Source organism: Terrapene carolina, unplaced genomic scaffold (assembly GCF_002925995.2).
Source record: "Terrapene carolina triunguis isolate 2854851 unplaced genomic scaffold, T_m_triunguis-2.0 Scaffold96, whole genome shotgun sequence".
Taxonomy (NCBI): Eukaryota; Metazoa; Chordata; order Testudines; family Emydidae; genus Terrapene; species Terrapene triunguis.
The window spans coordinates 69320715-69335589 of NW_020664447.1; the positions used below are offsets into that span (position 1 = coordinate 69320715).

Genomic DNA, 14875 nt, shown 5'->3' on the forward strand with positions numbered 1-14875 from the left:
GGGGGGGAGAGAGAGAGAAGGGGGTGGCCAGGGCTACAGCAGGGGCACTGCCACGCGGCCCCTCCCGCTGCGCTGCCGCCTGCCGCGAGGGCTCCGCTCCAGTCGGCGGGGAGGGAAGGAAGAGGACTGCCCTGCAGGGCGCTCTGGTTCTCCACGCCGCCGCCCCCTACAGGGCGGCCGCAGCGGAACAAGAACAAAGCGGCCGTGCCACCCTAGGATTGGGCGGAATGCCGCCTCCAACAATCTGCCGCCGCAAGCACCAGCTTGCTCAGCTGGTGCCTGGAGCCGGCCCTGACAACTGAGGCTACATCAACATTCTTTCATATTGGGTGAATTCTGTGCAGTCAGACAAATTAGGCTTTAAAGACATTTTCTAGCCATTTCAATGCCATTATTACAGTGTTAAAATGAGTCTACACTAGTCAATATTTTTCCTCCCAATTTTGATTCAGGAAATTCAAAATGCTGACTTATTGCTTGTTATCAAGTATGAAAACTGTTCGATACTATGCCAGGCAGCAAAAGGCCATTAAAAAAACCCAACCATATAACCTTGTTTAGAGCTGCCTACAGATAAGAAGGAGATCTTAACTCTCTTTAGAAGCATCAAATCATTTAAGACTATAACCCACCTCCCTGTGGAAACACCCACTGGAAAAGGGCAAAGGGCCCTGGAAATTCTATGAAGTTCACCTTGCAAGAGGTTCCTTATAATCTTTAAGGAAAGAGGCTGGGGCCGGGGGGAAGGGGTTATACTGTGAAGAGCAGTTTCCCACCTGGCTCCATCTACTCCCTGTGACCAGCCAGAAAAGTTTCAGCATGAAGCTACCATTCCCACCTTCTGTGCTCCCAGGCCAGATCCACAGAAGAAGAGGGAACAATAGGGCCCTTAAATTTCAGTTCTTTAGGTTGGGTGTGTGTCTGTCTCTGCTGAGAATGGAGTCAGATTGGGCAATTACAATACCTGACACACATATACCAGCTTTGATCTCAAAGGACCCCAGTGCTTTAAGGATTATTGTCCAGCTTTTTACATCCCCAAAGCATTGATTTACCTTCTATTAATGTATGACAAAGAAAAAAGAGAAAGCAACTGAATGAACAGTATATGGCAGATGCCTCAGATATGTGACCATGGAGTCTCTCTTAAGGCCTAAGGGCTTGTCTACACCGAGACTTAATGCGTGGCCAAGCAGGGTTTGAATGTACAGCCCTCTAGCCTGCCACTCACTAAGTGGCTGTGTGGACCCTGTTACTGTGCTCTAAAGGTTCCATTGTGTGCTGTGATGTTCTGCCGTTTCAAACAGCGGTACGTCAAAGCGCACTACAGAACTTTTAGTGCGCAGTAACAGAGTCCACACTGTTGCTTAGTGTGTGGCAGGCTACAGGGCTGTAGTTTTACACCCCGGCTTGCTGCACACTAAATCTCCATGTAGATAAGACTTAAGGAAAATCTCTCTTCCTCAAAATAGTGAATATTAGGCCAGCATGAAAAGGGAAAGAGGGACTGACTGGGCATTTACCCATACTCATTTATCAGTCATCAGTTTTTCAACTTCAGTCCTAACACTTCTCTTAGTACAGCGGCTCATGGCAGGGGGCTGGAAGGGATATGCCCTGTTCCACCCCCTTCCCCCAGGCTCCGTCCCTACCTCTCTCTGCGTCCTCTACGGAGCTGTGTGCACGCTGCCGCTCTTCCCCCTCCCCCTCGCTAGGGCCATCAGCTGATTGGCGCAGGGACGGAGAGGAGGAGGGGCAGGAAAGCACCGCGCTGGGGGAAGAAGCAGGGGAGGGGGAAGCTTGGCTGCCGCAGAACCAAGCTTCTGCCTCCTGCCCCCGCAGGGGAGAGCGGTGGGCGGGGGGGCTGAGTGGGGCTGGGGACCGGGACCGCGGCAGGGAGCTGCGTGCCACTCAAAATCGGCTCGCGTGCCGTGTTTGGCATGCTTGCCATAGGTTGCCGACCCCTGACCAAGACCCTCCTCATAGCCCCCGGTGCCCTGACATTTCAAAGTGCAGAGGTCAGTGTGCTCAGTCAGCTAATCCAGCAAGTCAACTACCCTGGCAACACTGTTAGGCTATTCAGAATTATTTTAACCGAATAATAAAGAGGCTTTTGATACTAGCTACAAGGAGACTGAAGAATCATTCTGCAAAACGTTCTTCATCAGTATTAATCTTACCTTGATATGGGATGCATTGATATAGCCAGTGTTGTTTTCTTTGGTTGGGACCAGCTCCACTCTGGCATCATCATAGGGAAGGACATCCTGGAACCTGTTTCTCTCTGCATTTTCAGGGAGCCGAGCTATTGAGCACTCTCCATCTATGAGCCTTTTCTTTTGAATCTGCTCATACTCAGTAAACACCATTCCCTGTTCCAGCCGTTGTTCTAGAATTTTACACTAAAAGATAGAATAAGATGATCATACAATGCCACATCCCAACTCAATTTTACTCTTAACACTGCAGTGAAAAGAATTTAATAAAATAAAAAAATAAAAAGAGCACAAATTTCTCTCACTTAATTTTTAAAAGCCCTTTCCAGCTATCACAGTTTTTACAATCACAGTAATTCAGGAGTGGCCAAATATTGGGGTCTTTACTCAGATTAAACTAGTTTATGTTAATGGGAGTTTTGTCTAAGCGAACATGGATGAAGAATGTAAGGATATGGCACTAGGAGATGGAGATAGTAAATAACATTCAAAAATTATTCCTTAATTTCTATATAGATAATCCAATCAGACATGGGAACATTTTGCCAAACAAGGTAGTTAGGATAGAGTCTCTACAGGTATTTGAGGCAAGGATAGATAAGTTTGGACGGGGATGTGTACAGTCCTTCCTGCTTGACGTAGCAGGGTGCAGTAGCTAATTTGAGAGGTATCTTCCAACTCTATTATCTGGTCAGCTTTGTTTTGAATCTGGAGAGCCACCTGAACAACAAAGTGTTTTGTCAAATGAATAAATTCAGCATACTCTGCAAATACTCTCTCAGTTTCATCAGCCTGGAGATGATAAATGTTGAAGATGGCAGCAAATCCTTCCTACAAACTCCTGCTGCAGATGAGATATAAGCACAAATTCCTCCTACCATAATAATTCTGTTTTATTTTTAATTATTTTCTGTATTGTTTTTCATTTATGTTTCATTAATTGTTTTATTTTTATTTAACAAGACCTGCTGAAAAACAATTTTCTTTTTCGAAACCAAAATACTTTCTAATCAGAAGACACTTGGAATTTCAGCATCTGTTTACCAAAAAAAAAAAAAAAAAAGGAAGATTTAAGCTAGAGAACTGTGTGTGTGTGTCACATGCACCAGACTCTCACAGTAACATCAGAACAGCCACACAGTATGAGATAAATCAACCATCTAGTCTGGTATCCTGTCTCCAACAGTTGCCTTTACCAGATGGTACAGAGAAAGGTGTAAAATCTCCATAACAATTCAGCACACTCACAGGGAAGTTTCTGACTTTCTTCTTGTCAAGTTCCTACTATGAAATTAACTAGCAAGGGCACAGTAGCATGAATCTGAGCTTCAGAAGTATATGTTGAACGAACTTCTTGGTCCTCTACAAATATTTGCAGTCCTCAAACTGGATTTTCTTCTATTACATACGTCCGAATTGTTTTGTCTGTGCCCTATTTAAATGGTAAACTTCTTGTTTGTACAGCATCACGCACAACAGTGCTCAGTGTTATAATAGCGGCAACAATATCTGCTTTTAAAAGCTTTCACTATTTACTTCAAGAATGACTCGATTCTTTCCTCTAATAGATTCCTGTGGGTGGTACTAAGCAATTGCGCCTCTGCCCTATTGGTTCTACTGCTCAGAGGTCTGCAAGGTTCTATTTTGTCACCCTCCTAGTCAACATGCACTGCATACAGGGCTGCTGGGAAAGACACTGCTGGGATGTGGATGCAGAAGACACACATCTCTGACTCCTTTTCATCTATCCTATCAGTGCAGAGTCCCCGTTTTCCCCAAGTGCTTGGAAAAAACTGGGGTGTGGATGAAGTGTGCTCACTGAAGCTCAAGCCATTAATGGCTGTGTCGGTTTGCTAACTTCATTGACAATGTGGTGTTATTTTAGGTCCCCAGCATCTCCTAGACTCCTATGGTGCACCTATGGCTAAAAATGCCATTTTCTAGCGACATTTGTCCAGAAAATTACAACACCTCTCTCCAGTGTGTGGACCTTACTCAGTTATCCAAACCTTTGAGATCCCCAGAATGAATTACTGCTATGTGCTTGACAATGGATTACCCTTTGGAAGCCATTTGGAAGTGTGTAGTTGGTGCAGAATGTGGTTTCTCATTGAGGGTTCAGTCTTGCAAGTGCTCAGTGCCTTCTCAGTGAGTTAAAGTGGAGTTAAAGTGGAGTTAAATTGAGTTAAAGTGGAGATGAAGTTGAGCGTGCTATGTTATGCACAGAATCAGGCACTTAAGTGTTGGCTGAATGATGCACTTTACACTACTTCTCCAAGGACTACACTGGCTATGCTCCTGGGTATAATTCAGGGTGATAATATTGCTCTATAGAGTCCTATATAGTTTGGGTTCTGCCTATTTTCATCCCATATCCTCTCATGACACTTAGATTAGCCAGAGCGCTCTTGCTTAGGCTGCACATCCCAGCTTTAAACTGCCTTGATCCCAGCTTCTAGCTTTCTCAGTTGGATGACCATCAACTTTGGAGCCTGCTTCCCGCACAGGTTTGAGACAGTATATATGTGTTGATCTTCAGGGCATTGTTTAAGATCCATCTTTTTTTTCAGGGTTTTTCCTGAGGAGAAATATCAATGTGACCTACAAAGACCTGAACCCTGGAGTGAATTCTAACTAGGATACTTGTTAAATTTTTATTATTTATTAAGCACCAACAGTACAAGTCACACAGAAAGTCACAGCCCCTACCATGAAGAGCATACACTCTAGACAGGGATACAACTCAGTGGGAAACGGAGGGAAAGTTTCTAATTTAAAAAACTCTGGATACTATTTTAACTACTGCCCACGTGCCCAGAAGCTGGATGACAAGTGAATCTTAGTTATATCTCCATCTATTATATTATTATATATATATATATATATATATCTCATAGAACTGGAAGGGACCTCGAAAGGTCATCGAGTCCAGCCCCCTGCCTTCACTAGCAGGACCAAGTAATGATATTTCCCCAGATCCCTAAGTGGCCCCCTCAAGGATTGAGCTCACAACCCTGGGTTTAGCAGGCTAATGCTCAAACCACTGAGCTATCCCTCCCTCCTTTCATCCTTAGTCTCATTACGCACTTTTCCCAACAACTAACCAATAATTAGAAGTCTCTTTCACCGATTTGCTGCCACCTTCTATGTCTGAATTATTTTGAGGGTGAGCTGTTCTAGTAATTAGCACAAAACACAATGACGATGCAGTTCATTTTTAAAATTGCCTGGCTAAGAGAAACCAAACGCTCTAGAAAACTTTAACGTACCCGTTCATCATTTGTCGCTCTGGTCGGCTCTTCTTTACCCTCATCTGGCAAAGGCATTCGAGACAAGGTTAGTCCATTTAGGGCAGCTAGCTTCAGAGGCCCTATTTTTTTTGCATCCGTTCTATTCTTTTTCATACCCTGCAGAAAAAAAATTAAAAATGGTAATATCCACACAACAGATTACAACGTCGTCTTCACAGGGGTTCAGCTTCATAAGCGGGACTCCTCGGACTCCTTTTTGCAAACAGAAGACAATGCACAGCCGTTTCTCTTTGCTAACCGCTGGCTAAGAGACTGCAGTGGTAAAGCCACATTCTTTCCTAGGACTGGACACCAGTCGGACTTCATTCCAGATACAAGTTTCTGAAACGCCACAAGAATGACAAATATTGTTCTCTCCAAGGCTAGGTCACAGTGCAAGGGCAATTCTGGGCAGTTTACAGTCCTCAATAGAATTAAAATCTTTAATAGTACGAATAAGACAGAAAAAAAATACCACAAAGGGATATCACACACATCTAAATGATTATGTGCATCACACTATATAGTTTATAGGCCCAGTTTTCAGAAGTGGCCTCAGAGAGCAGAATTTTATGGGTGCATTTTATAGCACTTAGATGCATAAGCATTAGACTGCAGCTGGGGTGGGGGGAGAGTTCTTAAATGTCAAACCAGTAAAAAAAATGAGCCTACAACAAATTTCAGATGCAAAAATGTGGTCGAGACTTAGAGGCAGAGTTAAGGGCCTTTGGAAAATCAGGGCCTGAATCTTTAATTTTGCAGTAATCACTTACTGTTAGAGGAAAATATTAGTACAAATTGAGGGGGATATTTGTGTTAAGAACCATTCCACCATGATCTTTTAAACACTTATATACTAGAGAAAGCAAATGTCTCAATCCTACAGTTTATAAGTTTGGCTGCTAACAAAAATAATAGACCTAAAGAATTTATCACAGTGAAAAAACCTGAAACACAACATGGACACATGTGGTGTGAGAGTAAAAAAAAAAAAAATCAATATATCCAAGAGCTAACAGGCAGTAACAGAAACAAAAACACTGCTAAATGCCAAAGCTAAGAGACTGGGACTATGTGCAAGAATGAATGAATGGAAACCCAATAACAAAGGACCACAGTGGGAGCAAAAGACGTCATGGAAAGAATGCCTCTATCAGTCTTATCAGGATATAATTCTCAGCATTAAGTACTGAAAGGAATTAGGTTTTATCTATATTGTTTGCAGGGTTGTTGTAGCCATGTTGGTCTCAGGATGAGAGAGAGATGAAGTGGGTAAGGTACTATCTTTTACTGGACCAACTTCTGTTGGTGAAAGACACAAGCTTTCGAGCTCCACAGAAGTTGGTCCAATAAAAGATATTACCTCACCCACCTTGTTCAAGCTATATTTTAAAAATAACTAAACAATGTTACTTGCTGAATAAGACAGTATTCTATTGAACATTTCCAATGAGTAAAGAACATCTCGGTTTAAAACTAAAGTGAGTCTCTCTCTCTCTCTCTCTCAGTGAAAGCAAACTAATTACAAACACAGAACAAGGAAAAAGCAGGGTAGGTTCACAAATGTCTCAAAAACATATACCATGTAAAGAGCAAGACCCAAACCTCAAAGATATTTGAAGGTCACATTGCAATAATTAGGAGTTAGGTGCCTAAAAACCTTTGAGGATCTGTACCCATGACACAAGGTGAGAGTTCAAGCTACCTCTGAATATAAACCTATCAACAGAAGAACCTCATTAGTTTTACTTGATGTTAGTGTAACAGAGGGGGAAGAGACACAGAAATTATATACAATTATAAAGTTCTTAAAAGAAAATTGACTAAGGTTGTGCAATTCTACTAGGTCTCTTTCTGCATCCAGCTCCATGCTAGAAAGCTGGATTCGGAGGGACAATGATGAGGGCTATATAAGTGCCTAGATAAATAGACTAAGCCTACAGTATTTAGTTTCTGCAAAGTCAGCTGTAGCAGCTGCTAAAGCAGTAAAACTAGTATGCCAGTCAGTTTCTCATTGCTGCTCTTCCCTATATAAAGAGCTACTTGGCAGCTGCTGGTAGTGACCCTGGGGAAGACGTTAATGTAGCACAATCAATTAAAAAAAAAAAAAAAGGCAAACTAAAAGTAGGGAAACAGGAAAAAAAAAGCTAGTGGCTAAAAGGAAGAAAAAATATTATTTTGTTTTTATTACAGTAGCACCCACAATGAGCGAGGCACTGTACAAACACATGGAGTTATAGTTCCTGCCCTAAGAACTTGCAAACTAAACAGACTAAAAACAAAGGGGTCGATGTAGAAGATCATGAATTACATTGTGTGGTTCTGCACACATCTTGTAGGAGGTTTTGTGGGCAGGAGTGTCAGTTTGTGTTTGTGGGAGAGAGGGGAATGGCAAGTTTTTAGGGATGAAAGAATGGTTAAAAGGTAAGACAGGAAGGGAGGGAGTGCCTGGAAAAGGGAAAAACCAAGGAGTGAATACAAAGCAGGGAGGTGCTTAGTGACATCACATTAGGAGGAGAGGGAGTGGGAAGTGTGTCAGAAGACAAGTGAACATTCAGTTAAGTCCAATGCTCAAATTACGGGAATGGGTCTAATGTCGGTCACAAAACTGCCAGAGGAGTGGATGTAGCTGCTCCTGCTTCAGTTGCCTGGTGAATTGCGGGGGCTCTAGGAACCGTGGCCTGTTAAAAGCCACCCTGGATGACTCATGCATGGGTTATATGAGGCTGAGGAGGTCTCAGAGCCAGTCCCCCCTAGCTACAAACTGAATAGGGGGTGGGGGCAGGAAGACTGGCTGAACAGACTGGGGGGGGGGAAAAAAGACAAAATAGGGGAGAGAAAGACAGACAAATAAGGAGAGAAAGCAGGAAACAGAGCGAGAGAGAGGGCAATGGAGAGGAAGGTTACTGCATTTAATTGCTATGCTTCAAAGATATTGAAAAAGCTTTTTTAAAAACACCAATGACTGGTATCAGATCTATTATCAGGAGCCACGAGAAGAGAGAGAAATAATATCCACTTACTCCTAAAGGGGGAAGACCTTCCACTATATTCTTCTTCCCTGACAGAAGATCAGAGACGGGTCTCTTCTTTAGAGAATCCTTTCTCACTCTGTACCTTCCCGACGTCGTAAGGTCAGATTCTGACATAGACGGAATCAGCAATCCTTCACCTCTTCTCTGCACCTGGGTTTCAGCCATTAAGTGTACTGGGCTCACATCTTTTATCCTCTTTTCCGTCTCCGAAATATGTAACTTAGGCTCAAGGATATGCAAAGGGCCAGGAGGTGAAGCAACAGAACTGTAGGGGTAACTTAGTAAGGATTCATGAGGATAACCACCCATAATAGCAGAAAGCTGGGTTTGATCATCAGTGAGAGGAGTCAGAGTTGTACTAGCTTTGTTTTCTTCTTCAAATTCTTCCTCTTCCTCGCTGCTGTGAATCAGCATAGTGGCATCTGAAAGAGACTTCTTATGATCACAGTTCAAACTTTCTTCTTGCTCCTTATTTTCTTCTTGCTTTGTTCTCTCTATGAAAACGCTGGGCTGTGATCCTGCCAACATGACCCTTGGAAGGGCCACATCTGCAGCAGAAGCTGACATGGTCCGCTCTTTAATTCTTATGCCTTCAAAGTTGTGGGTAAGTCCAGCTATTTCAATACTGTTCCTTTTCTGTAGCTGAGCATGCCGTGCAGATGTTAAGGGCTCACTCACTTCCTGAAGGGAATGTGCAACAGGCAGGCTGTCTTCCTGAAACGTCTGAACAGAATGGTGGACTCGCCGCGTGATGAGATCTGGATTGCTGCTGCTAATGTAAAGATGTCGGGAAAGGTCTGGGGTACTGTTTGCAGGTCTTGGGTATGGGTAAGGGGGAGGAGGTCGATAGACCTGGGTCTTCATGATGTTTGGTGCTGGATACTCCTGAGCCTGAAGCTGCACATTTGTTAGCTCAGGGACACTAACTGCTCCAACAACTGGACGCCGTTCAGCAGGGTATGGGTAGGGAGACTGGCTATGAAAACTGTAACTCAGGTTAAAAGGATAGTGATTAGATTGGGGGGAGGTGAAGTGAGCATGTTCTCGGATTTCAGGTTGGCTATAGACCAGAGCATCAGGCCTACTGTAGGCATATGAATTGCTGATGTTAAGATTTCTCATAGAATGACTCTGCCTATCTGTGTGTATCATTCCTCTGTTAAGCTGTCTCATTACAGTTTCATAATCTGGTGTAGGCCGATAAGAAGGTGGTATTAGCGCACTATGTCGATGCGACGGAACATAATCAGGTCTCAGGACATCGCTTCCAGTAATGCTTGGGTTAGAGGACATGGGAGATGGCTGCAAGTAGTGCTGTGGGTTATTCAAAGAGTTTGTGCTGTGTGCACTATAGACACTCCCATTGCGAATTCTGCCATTGTAGTCATGTGGAGCTCTATCCAAGCTAGTCTGAGAGTGGTAGTAGTATCCATTCTGCTTGTTCACAAAAAGGTTATCTGAAAAAAAATTAAGTGTTTAGCAACCATTATGTCCAAACATTAAAAAAAGAGTGAAATTCCTCTACTAGCCATGTTTAATCAATGATTAATTATCAAAACCTCAGCCCTTCCCCACCATATCTTGGCTTTAACAATATATTGCTGCTAAGCAACATTTTATATCCAAGGATTGCATTTTTAGTGCTGCAAGGCTCCCAACACACTGCAATACACAATTGCTACCTTGGGATAGTATTTGTGTTTTACCTCTTGCTACCTGGTCAATTTTCTGACATACAGAATGGACCCTGTAATACAGTCCTTTACCTGGAGACTGACTTAATTCTGATGTAATCTGTTTTCAGACACCATGATGTTAATGAGTGTGGCATCAAGACTCAGTAGTGAAACATGACAGATGTAAATTTGTCTTCTATCTTGAAGTCATTCAGAACTTTTTTTGCTTTGACCAAGTGGGGTTGTGATGTAACAGCAGAGTCAGAATTCAGGCAAGGTTGATCAATAAAATGTGTCTCACTCACAGGAACCATTCAAAAGCAGGAATCTAGAAAAATCCCACCAACTAAGCAGTAACAGGCTCAGGCGCAACATCAGGCTTTCAGCTCTCTAGGCCAGGGGAGACAAGGCACAGTACAGAGTTATGGCACGTGAGCTCTGGGGGAAGAGGTGCACCATACCTGTAGGGGCAGCCATGCTAGTCATCTAACTAACTGGATTAATCAACAGTGGCTGCAGAGGGGACTTTCCCTTATCCACCAAGCCACTCAACGTCCTGCAGTGACTGCAGCTACTGAGAATTAGGCAGAGTGGAAGCTTCTGATCTTATTTCTTTATATCTTATTTACCTGTTTTATGCCAGTGAATTATACAGAGTTACACTTGAGATATGCCAGTGCAAGGTCTTGTCTACATGGGGAAGTTGTACTAGAATAACCTAAGGTGTGAATTCAGACTGATCTAAACAAGTGCAAATTCCTGTGTAGAGACATTTATTTCAAAGAGTGGCTTTTTTCAGTTTACTTAATTCGACTGGGAATAGATTTAAATTAAACCAAAATAGGACACTCAAACTGAAATAAAAAAAAAGAGTGTCCACATGGGAGTTTGTATTGGTTCAACTATATCAGTTCAAAAAACAAGAAGTTAAACCTGTTTAACTGGCCTATGTAGACAAGGCCTTAGTGACAGAAGAATCAGGCCCACTATATAAATGAATAATCAATACTAATGATGTGTCTATAATCAGCTGGGAGATGTGATTTTGAGTTCAGAAAGACATACACTTGCTAGATCTGGTCGAGATAGCATGCTAAAAATACAGCATGGTGGGGACAGCCTGGGCGGTGGCTCAGGCTAGCTGCCCCATGCTAGCTCTGCGTAGACAGTCTAAGAAATCTGCCTTACGTGACCATCCCAGCAACGGTAGATCTTAGTCAAATCAAAGTTTTCTGGAGACTTTGGGATATTTTAAAATATGGTAGGATGTTGCTGCTTACTACAGTTGGTCCTTATTACAGATTTCACTATACAAATTAAAGTAAATTATCTATTGTTTTATGCATTTAATATTTATAAAGCAGCGGAGCTTTTGCTCTGATGCCAAAATGCAAAACAGAAGTCACTGCTTTGGGCACTCTTTGTGCACGCAGCACAAACAAAAAACTGCTGTGCATCTTTGCTGACAATTGCTTTTGAGTCTCTGTTCATGAAAATAAGCGTTCAATAGCAGGATTTCATTACAAATCTGGTATTCTTTACTGTACCCCTACTGTGGTACTGGAAACAATTCAACTCCGTTCTGCTATGGAGATTACAGGTATTAGTTCCCAAAGCTGTCAGAGACTCAGTATTACCAATATTATTTATATTTGTACTACCGTAACACTCAAAGGCCTGACCGCAGTGGATAATTAAACACAGTCCTTGCCTCCGAGAACTTAGTCTAATTAAACACAAAATGAGGGTAACAATAAGGGAGAAGGAAAATGAGGGTACTGGTAAATCCATTGCATATTACATAGACTAGCTATGTGCACCACTTGAGAGTTCTGAATAATTTAACTATTTTACTTTTAGAAAACCAGTGTTTAAAAATTTCTTATCAAACCAGCTACAATCCCCTGGGCTCTCTCAAAGTTTGCACCCCCAGCCTATCCCAACGATTTCTATACCTACTACTACAGACAAGAGGTCCCTCTCTTCCTTGAGCACCTGTCCCACATGGTCCTAAGAAGTCCCACTCGCTCTATTGCTGTCCTGGGGCAGGGCTGGGTCCTTGGAGCAGTCAGGGGAAAGAGGGTACAAAGTCCATTGATAATTTATGGAGCTCTGATATCTTTAAGGTCTAGAGGGATAAGAAGGAGCTCCTGAGGCCTGCTCATTAACTTACCTTCTGAGGTGTATATATAGCCATAGTAACCATAGCCAATTTAAGCTCATTCAAGAGGGACTGTAGTCTGTAATTACAATGTGCACGGTCAATAACTCAGTGTTCGCCATCCTAGCTCCCTGCCACACCCCTCTATCACTCTATAGTTAGAATAGAAACAAGTACTGCAGCAAGAGAAATAATGTGGTCCTGACTCACATTCACACTATGGCCTCTTTGCACAGCTCTAGCAGTGCCATGGGGGCTTAAAGTGAGTTGAAATATAATGTGATGTAATGTGGTAAAATGTGATATCAAGTGGTCTGAGTGTTTACTGGTTCCCACTGTATTTAGAATTTACTTGAGAGTTAAACATTGTGACCACATCATAATTTACCTTGGGACGATGTATATGGTTCCGTGTAGTGTCCATTGTAATGTAGAGGAGGTGGTGGTTGCATCATGTAAGGCTGTGGCTTGGGCTAAGAAAGAAGATATTTTAAAAGTAGTTAAATACTACATGACTTTTAAAGAGTCTTGAAGAAGATTGTACAAGGGGCTATGCTAAAAGCAAATTCAGTCAGCGTGTAACACAAAGTATCAGTTTTCAGGGCAAGTGAAGAGTAAAAGCCAACCAATGTAGTGCCTACAAACAGACATCTAGGATTTTCTCTAGATGTAGGGGAATCTTAAATTGAAAACAGATATATCTAAAATACCTAAAACAAAAAATATTTTTTAGATCAGTTATTAAGAAGTTACATCCTGGTTTTCTGACAAGCCAATAAGTTTCTTAATTTATTGATCCCACCTTATTTTTCATCGTTTCAGCTTATTTCATTAAAAGGAAAAAATATTTGACTCAAGTCTAATGGAAAACTATAAAAATTCAAATCTCAGAAGTTTGGCATATTCCTAAGGAAAGTATCCTTCTCTAATCTTACTGACTACGAATGTAGTCACACCATTTCTCCCCTCATGGGGCATCCGCATTCTAGTTAGCAAAAAACAAGAAACAAGAAGTGGCTCAAATGTGAAGCTATTTGAAAACCTTACCAGAGACATCCTGGAAGAGGACCTCCTTCTAACTGGATTCACTGTAACAGCCTGGGTTTGTCTACAAAGCAAGTCATATGATGAGCAAAGAGTTTTACAACATTGTCAACTTAGGCCCAATCCTGTAAAGTGCTCACCACCGCATTTCAGGGCATTCAGCACTTCACAGAATCAGGTCCCATGTTGCACAGTCCTCCCGCCAGTCCCAAAGGGAAGAGGTATGTGCAGCATGTGCACAAATCACCGCTGTTGCTAGAATGAGAAGAAACACAGAAATAGGATGGGGAGGAAGAAAGACAAACACCTTGTTTATCTCACTGCCTCCTCTCCCCATGTACAGCACCCTAGCAGGAGAAGGATTCAGTTTGCTCTGGCACACCAGGCTTCCCCAGCAGTGAGTGAAATGGAGGAGGACATGAATTTCACATATGCCGTGGGCTGGGAGAAAGGTGGGATTTCCATGCTCTCACACAAATTTCAACGCCTGATAGAGTCTCACCCAAGTGGTAACCTGTAGGCTCCCTGGCCTGGATGTCTGTCTTTATAATAGTCTGTAAAGGGTCCTCAATACTTACTAGGCTATAATAAGAAATAAACAACAGCCGAATGCTCATTCTGGGTCCCTAGCCAATCCAAATTTTAGATATGGCAAACACTGTAGCTATCATAAACAATGTTTTGTAGTTTGCCAAATCACTGCATGTTGGACTGGTCAGCAATGCCCATTTTCCCCACCCTATACTGTTTCTGTACCCGTCAGCATGCAGTAAGAGAAGGGCCCAAAAGACACGAGAGCAATACAAATACAGTACATGCAAAATTTCAGAAAGAAAGAGATTATTCTCCAGCTCACCCTTTGGGAAGAGAAGGACGAGAAAGAATTGGAAAGCGTGGAAAGGAAAGAATGAGGAAAGGTTTCTGAGAGCCTTCCACAGGTGGAGAGTCTGGGGAGTCTCTAAAGACAAGGTATGTGCAGACAAAATGGACACAGTCAACTAGCACATTGAAAAGAAAGGCACTTGTTACCAGCAGAGAAGACATTTTAACTGAACTTAGATGAGTCGGGGACAGAGCTTCTTAGCCTGGGTGTCAGCACTACTTTGCCCCTCCCTTTTGCTAAACAGGAGGATTTCCCAGCTCGTTGACATGAGGATCCCAGTAAGGAAAGATTAAGAACTACTGGTCGTGGGCATTTTTTTTTTTAATTGAGCTATTGTAAAGGGTGCAGAATTGACAGCCCAGAGACTGACGTTCATAATGTAACCAGAAAACTGATATAGTTCGGACAGCAGCTACACATGCTTCTGATATATACACCACCTCCATCAATATGCTTCATCCCTGACCAGAAGGCAGCCACCATGAGGGATGAGAGGCCAGTTTGGTCTCTATTCCAAGTCAATCCTTCAACTATTTTTGAGAGAGTGTCAACAAGGGTGTAATTAATATT

The 14875-nt window shown here is 42.5% G+C and overlaps 1 protein-coding gene across 1 annotated transcript in view; it reads right to left on the reverse strand.

The window, feature by feature from the left end:
- PTPN21 (protein tyrosine phosphatase non-receptor type 21) overlaps positions 1–14875 on the reverse strand; it is a 62039-nt gene that overhangs the window by 4203 nt on the left and 42961 nt on the right. Inside the window, exons 10-14 of the mRNA XM_026651414.1 lie at positions 13426–13486; positions 12767–12851; positions 8530–9998; positions 5486–5623; positions 2181–2402 (exon numbers count right to left, since the gene is read on the reverse strand). Of these exons, the coding sequence (XP_026507199.1) occupies positions 2181–2402; positions 5486–5623; positions 8530–9998; positions 12767–12851; positions 13426–13486 (1975 nt within the window). The remainder of the gene's footprint in view (positions 1–2180; positions 2403–5485; positions 5624–8529; positions 9999–12766; positions 12852–13425; positions 13487–14875) is intronic.